Source organism: Esox lucius, chromosome 14, assembly GCF_011004845.1.
Source record: "Esox lucius isolate fEsoLuc1 chromosome 14, fEsoLuc1.pri, whole genome shotgun sequence".
Classification (NCBI taxonomy): domain Eukaryota; kingdom Metazoa; phylum Chordata; class Actinopteri; order Esociformes; family Esocidae; genus Esox; species Esox lucius.
Genome location: NC_047582.1, coordinates 24,482,628 through 24,496,801, shown reverse-complemented (window position 1 = coordinate 24,496,801; position 14,174 = coordinate 24,482,628). Strand labels below are relative to the sequence as shown.

Here is a 14,174-nt window from a genome sequence, read left to right as displayed (position 1 = left end):
CACACAACCTGCCGGTCTCTTTCTCTGTAGACCCTGCCGAAGACGCTGTGTCCTCAGTGGAGGGAGCAGTTTGATCTGCACTTGTATGAGGAGACAGGAGGAATCCTGGATATCTCAGTCTGGGACAAAGACACGGGACGCAGGGATGACTTCATAGGAGGGTAGGCTCTGTCGCGCGCGTGTGTGTGTTTGCGTCGAACAGCCGTCACTTTGGGCTGCATGCTTCCAGGAACTTGTTGGCCTCTGTGTGTGTGCCTGTGTGTGTCTCTGTATGTCTCTGTATGTGCCTGTGTGTGTCTCTGTATGTCTCTGTGTGTCTCTGCCTGTGTGTGTGTGTGTGTGTTTTACCTGGGAGCCATGTGTCTCTGTGTGTTTAACCCTGTGTGTGTGTGTCTCTCTGTATGTGTCTGTGTGTTTAACCCTGTGTGTGTGTGTCTCTCTGTATGTGTCTGTGTGTTTAACCCTGTGTGTGTGTGTCTCTCTGTATGTGTCTGTGTGTTTAACCCTGTGTGTGTGTGTCTCTCTGTATGTGTCTGTGTGTTTCAACCTGTGTGTTTTTATGACCGGCTTAGCTGTACGTTAGACCTGTCCACTCTGGCTAAGGAACACACCCATCGTTTAGAGCTACCCCTGCAGGAGTCCCGAGGCTCTGTGGTGCTCCTGGTCACCCTGACCGCCACTTCGCACGTGTCTATTGCTGAACTTTCACTGACCCCGCTCGACAACCCCCAGGAACGCAAGGAGATCATGAGACGATATGTGAGTGGAGGGATATTGTCGTGGAAAGGGAGGGGAACTATGTTTGCCAACCTAGAAGTTGTAAAATGGTGTGTGTTTTAAACCAGTTGGTTAAGCTTTAGGGTTAGATTAAAGGTGGAGGGGGTTATGTGCTAGTCTGTTTCCATCTTCTGTAGTACCTGTCCGTGGCCATACAGGCAGCAGAAAGAAATATATTTTCTGGGAGGTCATTTAGGAGACTCTGATCTTACAGAAAGCTTATATTTCATTCAAAATAAAAGATACACTGTCTTTCTCTCAGGGCATGTTGTTAGAATGCTGTCTCTTTCTCTTTCTCTCTCAGGGCATGTTGCACTCGCTCTCTAACATGAAAGATGTGGGGATAGTTCAGGTCAAAGTGTTGAGAGCTGAAGGACTCATGGCTGCGGATGTTACAGGTGTGTGACTGTGTGTGTGTGTGTGTGACAGTGTGTGTGTGTGTGTGACAGTGTGTGTGTGTGTGTTTAACAGCCTGTGTCTTTATGTAGGTAAAAGTGATCCTTTCTGTGTGTTGGAGCTAAATAACGACAGGTTACGAACACACACTGTCTACAAGAACCTCAACCCGGAATGGAACAAAGTATTCACCTTGTAAGTGTCAACCTCTTGCGACCCCTCCATCTTTCCCTTTTACTATCTATTTATAATCTATCTCCATATTCATATATATATGTAATTTCTCCCTCTCTGTTTCTCTCTTCCTCCCTCTCTGTCTCCCTCTCTGTTTCCCTCTCCCTCCCTCTCTCCCTCCCTCTCTGTTTCCCTCTCCCTCCCTCTCTGTTTCTCTCTCCCTCCCTCTCTGTTTCTCTCTCCCTCCCTCTCTGTTTCTCTCTCCCTCCCTCTCTGTTTCTCTCTCCCTCCCTCTCTGTTTCCCTCTCCCTCCCTCTGTTTCCCTCTCCCTCCCTCTGTTTCCCTCTCCCTCCCTCTGTTTCTCTCTCTCTCCCTCCCTCTCTGTCTCCCTCTCTGTTTCCCTCTCCCTCCCTCTGTTTCCCTCTCCCTCCCTCTGTTTCTCTCTCCCTCCCTCTCTGTCTCCCTCTCTGTTTCCCTCTCCCTCCCTCTCTGTTTCTCTCTCCCTCCCTCTCTGTTTCCCTCTCCCTCCCTCTGTTTCCCTCTCCCTCCCTCTCTGTTTCTCTCTCCCTCCCTCTGTTTCTCTCTCCCTCCTTCTCTGTTTCCATCTCCTTCTCAGCCTCTTTGTCAATAACAGTATCCTCTGATTTTCTTACTCTCTCTCTCTCTCTCTCTCTCTCTCTCCCCTTTTTCTCCTACCCTTCCCTGTGTTTTTCCTTTCCTTTCTCTCTCTGTCCTTCTATCTCACCACCTCTTCTCTCTCTCATCAGTAATGTGAAGGACATCCACTTGGTGTTGGAGGTGACAGTGTTTGATGAAGACAGAGACAGAAGCGCTGACTTTCTCGGCAAAGTTGCCATCCCACTGTTAAATGTGAGTGTCTGTGTGTTATTGTGTGTGTGTGTGTGTGTTTGTTTGCACACACTATTACAGCATATACATCTATGTCTTATGTCCTGTATATATTAAGAAACAGACACAACCTCCCTCTCTCAGATCCAGAATGGAGAGCAGAAGAGTTATGTATTGAAGAATAAAGAGCTAACTGGACCAACTAAAGGCCTTCTCTACATGGAGTCTGATGTAATCTATAGCACTGTGAGTACAACCTGACTTTACTCCTCTTCTCCTCTTCACGCCTCTTCTCTCTCCCATCCTTTTATTCCTCTCACCTTTGGCTTGTGCTCTCCTCAGGTGAAGGCAGGTTTAAGGACCATAGTTCCTGCAGAGAAGAAATACATTGAGGAAGAACCAAAATTGTCTAAATATGTAAGTGTGCGTGTTATGGCTGGTGGTGAACACAATGAGGATAATGATGATTGATAAGGAAATCAGAGTTGCATACTTGGTGTGGTGCTATAAACAACATATAGGCACAAAATGTACTTATAGTTAACGTACAATTACATACAATGGATGGAGAGCCCATTTCTATATTAAAAATTATGTTATATGAGTGGCAAATATAACATTTCCCTGAATATTCCACATTTACTATTCCACATATACAGTGGGGAGAAAAAGTATTTGATACACTGCCGATTTTGCAGGTTTTCCTACTTACAAAGTATGTGGAGGTCAATAATTTTTTTCAAAAATCCAGAAAATCACATTGTATGATTTTTAAATAATTAATTTGCGTAGTGATTTCCAATACATGTGACCAGAGAGCTGGTGATTAAACCCCCTTTTTTCTCATCTAGTTGCTCCGCCGAAACTTTAACAGAGTGAAGAGGTGCATCATGGTCCTGATAAACTTTGGGACATTTGTTAACAGCTGTTTTGAGTGGCAGTCACCTCAGAGAAGCATCAGTGCCTTTCTGGTAGGAAACACACACACACATACACAGCTCCGGAAGAAATGAAGAGACCACTGCACCTTTTTCTTTCCTTTCCAAAAGTGAGGAACACAAGGGTTAAAATCAAGAGACCACTGCAAATTGAACGCTTCTGTTCCTCGCCCAACTTTCCTTTTCAACTTTTTTGGAAAGGAAAGAAAAAGGTGCAGTGGTCTCTTGTTTTTTTCTGGAGCTGTATGTATATATAGGTGGACTTTAAGTCTCCGTACGGAATGTCAACTTAAAGTCCTCTCTGTCCCTGACAGGTCTTTGTGATTGTAGTGTGGAACTTTGAGCTCTACATGATACCTGGAGCTCTGCTGCTGCTTTTGACCTGGAACTATTTTGTCACTACAAGCAGAGAGCCAGGAGACATGGTGAGTGGTGTGTTTTGTCTCTGTCTATTGTGTATTTGTTTATTGGGTATGTATTGTGTGTGTATTGTGTCTCTGTGCATTGTGTGTGTTTGTGTTTCGGGGACATTATTGTTTCCTTCTGTTCCGCCCCTCCCCTCCTGACCCTGTGCCTTGTACCAGGCGTCGGACGCAAATTTTGAGTGGGAGGAGGAGGAAGAGGAGAAAGATGACAAGGTAACATTTGACCTTCTTGGTTACTGTGTGTGCAACCGATGGAAAATAATTTGTGTAAAGTCAAATACTTGATTTAATATTTTGTTGTTAGCAATAACCTCTTTCCCTGTAATGTGTGTGTGTGTGTGGGTGTGTGTTTGTGTGTGTGCTAGCAGGACTCAGAGCGTAAGGGCTTCATTGAGAAGTTGCATGCCCTCCAGGATGTGTGTGTTAGTGTGCAGAGTTCCCTGGACCATGTGGCCTCGTTTGGCGAGCGAATCAAGAAGTGAGTCTGCTGTCTTCCATCCACCCACCTTACAACTCTGTCAGGCATCAGTTGAAATGCGGAGGCCAGTTCTCATGAGGAAAAAGGCTTCTGCTTAGGGGTTTGGGTAATAGTTACAGCTGGGGTTATAGTTAGAATTAAAGGTGGGATAGTGTTAGATCCGTTCATGTCGTTGAGTTTAAGGTTTCGATTAAGATTAGTGTTAGGTTTGGTGTGTGTCTTTGTGTGATTGGGTGTTAACTAACATCGCAGTTTGTATTTGCAGTACATTTAATTGGACAGTGCCTTTCCTGAGTTGGCTAGCCATCTGTGCCCTATGTGTGGCCACAGTCCTCCTCTACCTCATCCCTCTACGATACCTCATCATCGCCTGGGGTGAGTGCGTGTGTCTCTGGTCTACAGTTTTCTAAGATGGAGGCCTGCCTATTCGTCAGTTCTATCTAGACAGCCCCTGGGTTTTTGACCTGTCCTGATGATCTTCTCTTCTACTGTCTAACCTACAGTATGTATCCTCCCTCCACCCTCAGGTGTCAATAAGTTTACTAAGAAGCTGAGGAATCCCTACATGATCGACAGCAATGAGGTGCTAGACTTTCTCTCAAGAGTCCCCTCAGACGTTCAAGTGGTAGGTGCAACTTGTGTGTGTGTGTGTGTGTTTGTGTGTGTGTTTGTGTGTTTCTAATTCTGACTGCATACTTCACAGACGCAATATCGAGAGCTGAAGATCAATCCGGGACAGAGCCCCATCAAACGCAAGAAGATCAATCCTTCCTAAACGCGCACACACAGAAACACACCTGAACTTAGTTTTTCTGAGAGACTGGGCATTCAATGGTCTCACATACTTTGTAATTATTGTGTAAAACATGGTAAAAATACATATACATGTAATCTTTATGATTATCACTTAATTAGTGGTTGTTTTATTGTTTGTTTAAGTTGTTGTGAAATTCAGTATGTGTGTGAATGTGTACAATATGTGTATGTTATTATTATTATTTACTCCTATTTTTTGTTTGGTCACAACAGAACTTCATATGATTATCCAAAAATGCATGGATTTTTAACATTGAAAGACTCCATTCTGGAACTGAGGTTGCTTTTCTCCAACCTGAACATTTAAATCAGCACAGGAACATTTAGAGCTTCCTGGAATTAGTTGCCAGTTATAACAACAGGACTATGTTTACATTTTTTGTATCACAATATCTACTGTATAAAAATGTATATGTGTAACACAAATAATTTATTATCAAAGAGCATATGTTTGTGTTGTGTATGATTTGTTTGTCCTCAATAACTGTGTTTTTTTTGCTTCAAAACCAACATTGACATTACCATGAGTCTGTAGAACATCAGAAGAATGACCCAGGATGTCTTCTGGTTTACACAGTGCTAAAGATCATTTTACAGTTCCACCATGGTTTTTGTGTCTCGCATGAATTTAACCTCTAGGTGCATTCATGTATTGTGAAATGGTCAATGCGTTTTGAATGGCTGCTGCATGAATGTGTTGCATCTGCATGTCTGTCCAGAGGCCCAAATTGATTAGCATTTATTTTAAGGATAATGTTACCTTTTTACATCTGCTCCATACATATTTTTTTTCTGGTTCACGTCTGTTTTACCTGATCACTGTTTTACTTGTGTGATTCATGTGTTTAACCTGTGTCATTCATTGTCTGTTCATTTGGTGGGTGTGTTCTTATCTGAGAACATGTTAACTAAATTAGATTAATGGCCTCAGGTTTTCCTCAGATTGAGGTCTCTGCATGTTGCCAAGTGCTGTCCATAAAAAGTGGAAGATTACCATCGAAAATGTTCATATGTTTTCTGTTCCATAAACCATGTTAGTAAATGATTGCTTTGATCACTGTAAATGGGTTAACGATTGTCATTTACAGAGTTTTGTAAGGTCACCGAGATAAAGTATATAGAGAAAATTCCTTTGCAGAACCAAATTTGCTCGCCTAGTAGTCTCTGTCTTGCTCCAGACCCTGTTGCCTTGGCTCCAGCCATGCTTTCCTGAACACAAGTCCCGACCCTCTGGAAATACATAGGTATCTCTGGACATACAACTCTTTCCAGGACATCTGCCCCAAACTCTGGTCACCAAAGCCTCTGCCCCTTCGGTGTGATAAACCTGTTGCAAATAGTCTGTCAAGAATCAATGTGTTTAGAAAAGTGTGAGACACTGTTCATATTCCCTGTGACTTTCTGGGTAGAAACTATTGTCTTGTTTCTGAAACTAAACAATTATAAGGGCAAAGTCAATGTGTAACGATTCCAGCCGAACGTGAGTTCCAATCCTTGTTTTGGTTTTTGTTCTTGTGTTGGTTCCTGTCCATGTCGTTCAACGGTGTTGAGTCCTCACCTGTTTCTTTTCTTCTCGTTAGTCCGTGTATTCAGTTCAGTCCTTTTCTCCCATTCTTTGTTGATCATTGTTACACACCCCTGGAGACCGCTGCACCTTTTTCTTTCCCTATCCAATAAAGTTGAAGAGGAAAGTTTTGAGTGAGGAACAGAACTGTTCAGTTTGCAGTGGTCTCTTATTTTTATCCGGAGCTGTATTGTGATATTTTCTCTGGTGGTTTCAATTGTGGTTCAGTATTGTGTTCTTATATTTCCTGTGCACAGCACATGGTTTTGCTTTGTGTAGCATTAAAGCTCCTACCCTGACCCTGTGTTTGCCTCCACCTCCGTGCCTAAATGTGACACAATGTCAAAAGATAATCTGTAATCAATAGTTTTTTTAATCTATAGCCTTTTATGAAATGTTGGATATGGGACCTGATGATAACACTGAAATATGTTGTACATTTGAACATGGACTGGTTTACCACCATCTATCAACAGAAACATAACTATAATATCTGTGGCCACTGTAAGAAATCAGATTCTGAAGGTATGACACTATACTAACCAGAAGATGCATTTAGGGATTTTTTGACACTTGTTGTAACACTGACGAGCCAAGAGATGGTCCCATGTAATGTGCCTCATGTCATCAAAAACTTTCATACTTGGAATTTCATGGCTGAGATAGTAATTCTACATATAGATTATGTATAAATAAATAACATATTACCCATCCAGCCCAAACGGTTGAATTAATTGTTTTATTTGCATCTTAGTAGGTCATCTAATACAGGTTGTATTCACTATAACTTCTTAAAATGGCTGAGCCAAGCTGTATCAGTTGTACTAGGTTGCATAACTACAAAAAACAAAACACCAGTCATTAATCAGAGATCATAGAATGTTTTCAACTCCTGAAAAAATATTTCTTTTTTACTTATTTGTGTTTGGAAGAAAATCCTGAGCAGCTCTAGAAGCTTTTCTTAAGTGGTTCCCATACTTACTGTAACACCAACTGAGTTTTGCTCTGCAAAAATCCCGATGTACCAACACTTGTACATTTCGTTATTAAGTGTATGGTTGCATGAGTCTTCTCAGATACCCCCTGAAAATTAGGCCAAGCACCCCCAACGGTCTAGTTGGCCTGGTTGGAAACCACTTTGCTGAACTATGAATGCCAGTTGTTGACAGACATACAGTATACCTGGTAAGAAATTGGATTGATTGATGATTAAGTGATAAAGGCTTGGGTGCCTGCAAAGTTGAATGAGGTTGTCAGGTGAGTGTGTCCTCAAAAATGTGGTCCCTCGTGACTTGGCTGGGAGCCCATAAGAAAAGCTGTATGCAATCTTCAAATATGCTGTAACATTTAGGCACGGCCATAGATTAAATTGGTAAGAAAATGACTATGTTTTGTCAATATTACGGGTAGAAAACCCAATTAATCCCCATTGGTCATGAAGTTAGTGGAAACTTTATTACAAAACCTTTTGATATTGACAATCATTACAATGAATAATTCATTGATTAAGTGCAGTGAGATAAAAGTATTAAATTCCATCATATTCATCATATTCAAGATAATGTGGCAAAGGAGGAAAAGCTATTGATCAATTTGGAAATGCAACAAGATATAGACAACACTTATGGGTAACAATAGGAGTCTGTATTTCCAAAATTAGCCAGGGGTAATGAAAGTTTTTCAAAGGGCATGTTCATCAGAGCATATAGAATACTCATGAAAATGAATAGGAATGATCAGTTAAGGTGGAAATGAAACTAGAAAGGCGCCAGACAGGCGCCTTTAGTTTAGTCTCGTTCACAGAAACTTCCTCCCAAATGCCCAAAAGCCCTTGCATATTTCCGTGAACGTGAGATGTGTTCTTCATCTCAAGCTTTTTCTTGCACCTGAAAGATCTTACAATGCCTGGATAGAAATGTAACATATTAGCTCACGTCACATTTACAAATATGTAAGTTGATAACAAATTAGACATGACTTTCGGTGGAACAGCATATCACTCTACAGGCCTCATCAACGTCGCCTAGCTTCTTATCTCCTTCCCTGTACCTAACAAACCATCCAATCTGTCAGCTGATTTGTAATACATAAAATGGTGCAGTGGAATTCACCATAGTTAACATATAGTTACCAGACACTCCATTCCTCCCAACTATTGTTAAACACTGCCAGTCCTGTCATCAAGGCCCATCAAATCCAGTGAAGACGACATTTAATCATTTTAATTGCAGGCCGCAATAAAACTGTTTATGGTTATAATGCAATGATTTCTTGTGGATTTTCGAAGTACACATCCGGGCATGCTTTTTGGTTCAGGATAGACAAAAACGTAGCTGGCTACATCATTCAGTAGCTATAGTAAGCCTCAACTAAAACTGTTTACGGTTATACAGTATTGCCACTATTTCTGGTGGATTCCATGATTCTCTCGTCTTTTCACTTGACAAAAAAGTCAGTTATAGTCACCTGTATTGATAGATACTGTATCAGTATTATTCACGAATGTCTAATAAGCTGTTAAAATGGACAGTGGCAAAAGCTGTACAGTTCATAGAGGTTATTTGTGGTGGAGGAAAACTTAATAAGAAATGTTATCTAAAGAAATATTAAAACTTGCTGTAATGTTAATGCGTGACAGAATTATGTAATGTCAATAAGCTATACCGACACTCAGCAGACATGTAGCTTGGTGGTGTAGTGGTTAAAGACACCAGTTTAATATGGGTTATCTGGGTTCTTGTCTCGGGAGGGCAACAACAATAAATGCTTTTTATTGCAGGCCGGCTGAACTAGGCTTTCCTGGTTTCTTGTTTTATTGAGTGTCTAATGAATGCTCTGTATTATGTTGATATTGACTGGCTGTGTGTATGATCTAAAATCATTGTTTGATTATGAGCGCAGATTATATGGTTTTGAGGCGAGTGTTTGATTTTGAAAGAAGAGTGAGGGGTTTTGTGAATGAACTTTGAAGATCTGAATCTGTGTTTAAAGTTTTGAGAAAATAGGTGAAGGTTTCAAGAAATGTGTCTTAGGAATTGTGAAAAACTGCTAGGGGGGATTCAACTACTTGCTTTTGAGTACTTCCTTATGCATGACTGCAGAATGCAATAGGCCTATCAAAATGAAGTGAATGGGTATGCTGCTTACAATGTTTACTCCTGTCTAGCTGATCATGAATGATTTATGTTATTTTACTTACGACTAAATAATTGTAACCAGTGCCTACACAGCTAGGGTTTTCGCCTACACAGCTAGGGTGTCTGAGGTATAATTACATCAGATCTGTGAAATCGGTGATCAGCTTCATGTATGGTTGTTGCAAAGCTACACCCGTGTGTCAAAAACACCTGCCATGCAACTAAAAGCTACTGTTGAATTGTGCCCCAATTCACACTTCTGAAATTACATTGTGGATTCTACACTGCATTTTATACAACTAATGAATTATAGCTGTCGTCAGGTCACTTCCTGTCCATGAATTCCAGCCTCGGACTAAGGTCATTCCCTGTCCCTGGGTTCACCATCCGTGAAGTATGTTCTGTGCAGTGATGTGTGCGTGGCAGTCTGATCTTTCCGAATAGCTCTCTTCAGCTGGTGCCAGAACCAGCGCTGGGCAGCTGGACTGGCATTGACGGGCCACTCCAGAACACTACGCCTGCAGAGGCGTTTGCGCAGGCTGAGGATGCGTGACCGTCGCAGGACCTGTGGCTGGAGCAGCAACAGCACCATGGAATCCACGCCCTCCTCCACCAGCCGCTGCTGCACCAGCAGGGAAGCCATTTGGACCACGCCACGTGAAAAGAAACCCTCCGTCAGCACAAAAACTGTTTTCCTGCTCTTCCGCACACTGTTGGACAGGTTGTCCATGATAGTTGTTCCTGGCATCCAATCACGTTCTTCTAGGCAGAGTGGACGAAAAATCTCTCCTCGCTCCTCAAGCTCCACCCTTAGGTGATTTAACACCCAGTCTGAGGCCAGTGGGTCTGCAGTGTCATACATGATGAAGGCATCGTACGCACAGTTTGTCGGCAGTAAGCGACGGTAGTACTTAAGCTTGGCTCTACAGTAGTCCAAAATATAGGACAAGTCCCAGTAGAAAAGATGTGCAATGAGAGATACCAACAGAATAAGAATAACAAGAAACGACATGATGGCAGAAAAGGCCATAGCATTTTTGTCATTCATGCATTCTTCTATGTCATAACTCAATACAGACTTGCCCCTTCTCCCTGAGGGCATGTCGCATGTTACTGCAGTGGCCAATAGAGGGATCTCCACCTCGTTGTTCCTGATCCACAGATGGAAGTCCATCAAGTCACATGTGCAGTGCAGTGGATTCCCCTGTAAGGACAGCTTGTGGAGGTAGTTCTCTGCTCCTGACTCAAACAAGCTCTGGTTGATGAGCTCTAGCAGGTTAAAACTAAGGTCTAATTCCTTCAAGCTTTTGGTGCCCCTGAGGAACCCTGGAGTTAGCTGTGAAATCCTGTTATGGCTTAGATCCAGAATCTTTAGTGAGATGGTTAAAGCAGAGAAGTTACTGGCCACCCAGTCCAGTTTGTTCTTACTCAGGTCCAGCACTTCTAGGTGACGTAGTTCTGAGAGCAGGTTAAAGTCAAAGACCGTCAGTCCATTTTTACTCAGAGACAGACGCCTCAGCATCACAGGAAATTGTTTGTAGGCATCAGAAGGGATGTAGGAAAGCTTGTTGTATGACAAATCCAGGAAATGTAGGTTTTCAAACCTTTTGAAAAGTGCATGAAGTTCGTTGTAAATTGTCCATATAATGTCCAGTCGGTTACCCTGGAAGATCAACTCTTGCAGGGAGCTGCTTGACAAGTTTTCATGACAAAGGCTATTGATCTCATTCCAGCTCAAGTTCAGAACCTTCAAAGAATTCAGGTTATTCAGGAATGCTAAACTGTGGTTCAGTCCTGCCACTACAAAATAATGCTTATTTTGACTCAGATCTAAAACCTCTAGTTTTTGTAGTTCACGGAATGCATACTCAGAGCGCAGGTATATCTTATTCTGGGATAGATCCAAGTACTTAAGGTTGGGAAAACCTCCAAACTCAGTACCGTTGAACATGTCTGCAATGGAATTAGAGGAAAGGTTGAGGCAAGCTGTGTTGTTCAGGCCCTGTAACACATCAGGGTTGATATGGAAAATGTTGTTTTTGCTCAGGTCGAGCACTGGACCATACGCAAGACACTCTGGCTTAATGTTAGGTAGATTGTGACGGTAATGTTTATCTACATGTATATAGGGCCCAAGCCGGTCTCTCTTCAGCTCATAGCCACACTCACACCCACATACTGAGAAAGCATCTGCTTTCTTAGACAGGAAGATCAGTTTGTTCTCTGAAAGGCCAATACTGGACAAGTTGTGAAACTTTTTAAACAATGTGAGGTTTGTCTGATAAATGAAGTTAGTTCCCAAATTGATCACAGACAGGTTAACTAAAATGTAAAGTGGGTTCAAATCATTTTGTTTAAGAGTTGAAAGAACATAGTTTTCTAGGTGTAATGTCTTGAGAGACGTCAGTTTGGAAAAGTTTTTGGAAAGATTCAAGTTGACAGAATATGAAGACCTTTCAGCATAATTGAAAGACAAATCCATTACCTCAACGCTAGGTAAAAAAGCGAGGAAGTCTCCAGTTGCTATGTCATCGACCAGACGGTTGAATGAGAGGTATAGATATTGTAAACTGGTGAGGTTCTCAAACCAGGAGGTCTGTAGGTGCTCAAGAGAGTTTCCGGATAAACTCAGCTCTTTCAGGTTGGAGAGCTTCCTGAAGGCATCTTGGTCAATCTGTAGTGCTCTGTTATGTGTATTACAAGGCAAGCAGGGAAATGGGGCAGTAGAGCATATAGGACAGTTACCTGAAAGATCTAGAGTTGTCAGATTAATGAGTGTACTCAGGTCATATTGGGTAATGTTCGTGATCATGTTGCGTTCAAGATTGAGGTACTTGAGGGATTGGGGGAGGAAAGGAGGGATGGCTTGCAGTCTGTTAAATGACAAGGTCAGGTTTGTCAGTTCTGTAAGTTGGGAGAAAGTGTGTTTTTCTATGTCCAGAGAAACACAACTGGCACTTACATAGGCACCATCATAATAGCAGTTGTGTTTTAAATTGATGACTTTTATATGTGGTATATTCGTGAAGTCGTTCGGTTTTAGGCTCCTTATGTTGTTGTGCCCCAGACACAGAATTTGTAGTCCGGATGGAAGTGGCATTGGCACTTTATGAAGATTGTTCCCATCGAGAAACAGACGTTCTAGCTTACCTAGAATGGAGAATATTTGGTAATTATTCAGATTACCAAGTTTATTATAACCAAGGTCTAGCAAAGTCAGGTTTTGGAATTTGGAGAACAATGAGTTGGTGATGTTCCTGATTTTGTTGTGGGAAAGATAGAGCTCTGTAGCATTCCAGCTGATATCATTGGGTACCATATGTAGCTTCTTGTCCGAGCAGTCAAATGCCAGTGAGTTATTGACGGAGTGTATATCACAGGGTAACTTTCTCTGAGACCAGGGCCTCCCAGAAATGGTGGAGGAGAGATACAGCACCACCAGGAGAATCTGCATCTTCTGAAAGTCAGGGGAAAGAAGAAACCTGTGGAAAGAGTATAAGAGTTTTGAATAGGCTGAAACCAACAGATTCTGAAAGCGGTCTTGACACCCTGCAGAAGAGAATGAGGTATGACAAAGAGTGCTGTGAGGAAGCAAGCACACTCCCTGAATAGTCTCTGTTAGGTTTCTCTATGCCCTGGGAATCTGATCTGAAGGGATGCCTGAATCCCCTGGTAAGCCACTCAGAGATTCACTAGAACAATGTCAATTAACAACAATTTCACTACTTAACTCCAGGCCAAAGGAATTACCTAAGGACACACCGAACCTTTAATGATCTTATATTTCCTGAATCAATATACAGCTCCGGAAAAAATCTAAAGACCACTGCACCTTTTTCTTTCCTTTCCAAAAAAGTTGAAAAGGAACGCTTTGAGTGAGGAACAGAAGCATTCAATTTGCAGTGGTCTTTTAATTTTAACCCTTCTGTTCCTCACTCAAAACTCAAAAACCTTTATGACTTTTTTGGAAAGAAAAGAAAAAGGTGCAGTGGTCTCTTAATTTTTTTCGGAGCTGTAGATCTGGAGTTGTATAGGTTTTGGTGGCAAGATAGCCAAGAATCTGACCAGTAAAAGATTGCTAGAAATAATCCCAGAGCCAGTAATCCCAGAGCCAGTAAATAAAACCTATCCTCATGTCCATGAACAAGGCAGTTCATTTTAATTGTTTATACTACCTTGTAAAATAAGTATACAAAGTTATTCAGAATTTGCTCCTGATTGAATGGTCCTTTGTCAAGTATCAAGTGTACAAAATTAATTGTAACTCCAGTTTTGGGAAAATTGTGATATAGACCCTATTTTGTGTGAGTTTTTCCTCTCATATTTGGGAAATAACATAATTTTACTCTTTTTGTTTGACACTTTCTACAGCAGTCTTTGCAGAAAAGAACTCTGTTTCCCTAGCTTCAAGGAGAAGCTGGTCCATGTGGTGTATAAAAAAGGTTTTACTGTTCTGACATGCGGACAATTCACATTGTAATTATTCAGAACAAATACTATTGGGAAATATACAGTTTTGTTTCTGATTCTAGCTGAGTGTAAATTTCCTTACCAGTGCCGTTCCTTTGTGCTGTCAGAATGATGCCAAGCTATGTGAATGGATAAGCCTCTTTTTAGTGT

At 41.7% G+C, this 14,174-nt stretch overlaps 2 protein-coding genes across 11 annotated transcripts in view; one reads left to right on the top strand and one right to left on the bottom strand.

Annotated features, from left to right (window-relative positions):
- The window catches only part of mctp1b (multiple C2 domains, transmembrane 1b), a 28,385-nt gene extending 21,265 nt beyond the window's left edge, over positions 1 to 7,120 (top strand). For 3 of the 10 annotated variants that reach the window (XM_010878187.3, XM_010878185.5, XM_010878183.4), the window contains 14 exons: positions 31 to 161; positions 573 to 759; positions 1,082 to 1,175; positions 1,266 to 1,368; positions 2,115 to 2,217; positions 2,341 to 2,442; positions 2,539 to 2,613; positions 3,048 to 3,167; positions 3,449 to 3,559; positions 3,719 to 3,772; positions 3,925 to 4,037; positions 4,303 to 4,412; positions 4,565 to 4,662; positions 4,741 to 7,120. In XM_010878187.3, coding sequence (XP_010876489.2) covers positions 31 to 161; positions 573 to 759; positions 1,082 to 1,175; positions 1,266 to 1,368; positions 2,115 to 2,217; positions 2,341 to 2,442; positions 2,539 to 2,613; positions 3,048 to 3,167; positions 3,449 to 3,559; positions 3,719 to 3,772; positions 3,925 to 4,037; positions 4,303 to 4,412; positions 4,565 to 4,662; positions 4,741 to 4,812 — 1,473 coding nt within the window. In that variant the 3' untranslated portion in view covers positions 4,813 to 7,120. The remainder of the gene's footprint in view (positions 1 to 30; positions 162 to 572; positions 760 to 1,081; positions 1,176 to 1,265; positions 1,369 to 2,114; positions 2,218 to 2,340; positions 2,443 to 2,538; positions 2,614 to 3,047; positions 3,168 to 3,448; positions 3,560 to 3,718; positions 3,773 to 3,924; positions 4,038 to 4,302; positions 4,413 to 4,564; positions 4,663 to 4,740) is intronic. The other 7 variants (XM_010878188.3, XM_010878184.5, XM_010878186.4 and 4 more) reach the window with 4 other exon arrangements.
- A 1,869-nt stretch (positions 7,121 to 8,989) lies between these two features.
- Positions 8,990 to 14,174, bottom strand: tlr8b (toll-like receptor 8b; the record flags this gene model as incomplete). The annotated part of the gene is made up of 2 exons (XM_020053203.2): positions 8,990 to 13,036; positions 14,107 to 14,174. Coding segments are annotated over 2 exons (3,189 nt in total), but the record flags the coding sequence as incomplete, so codon positions are not given.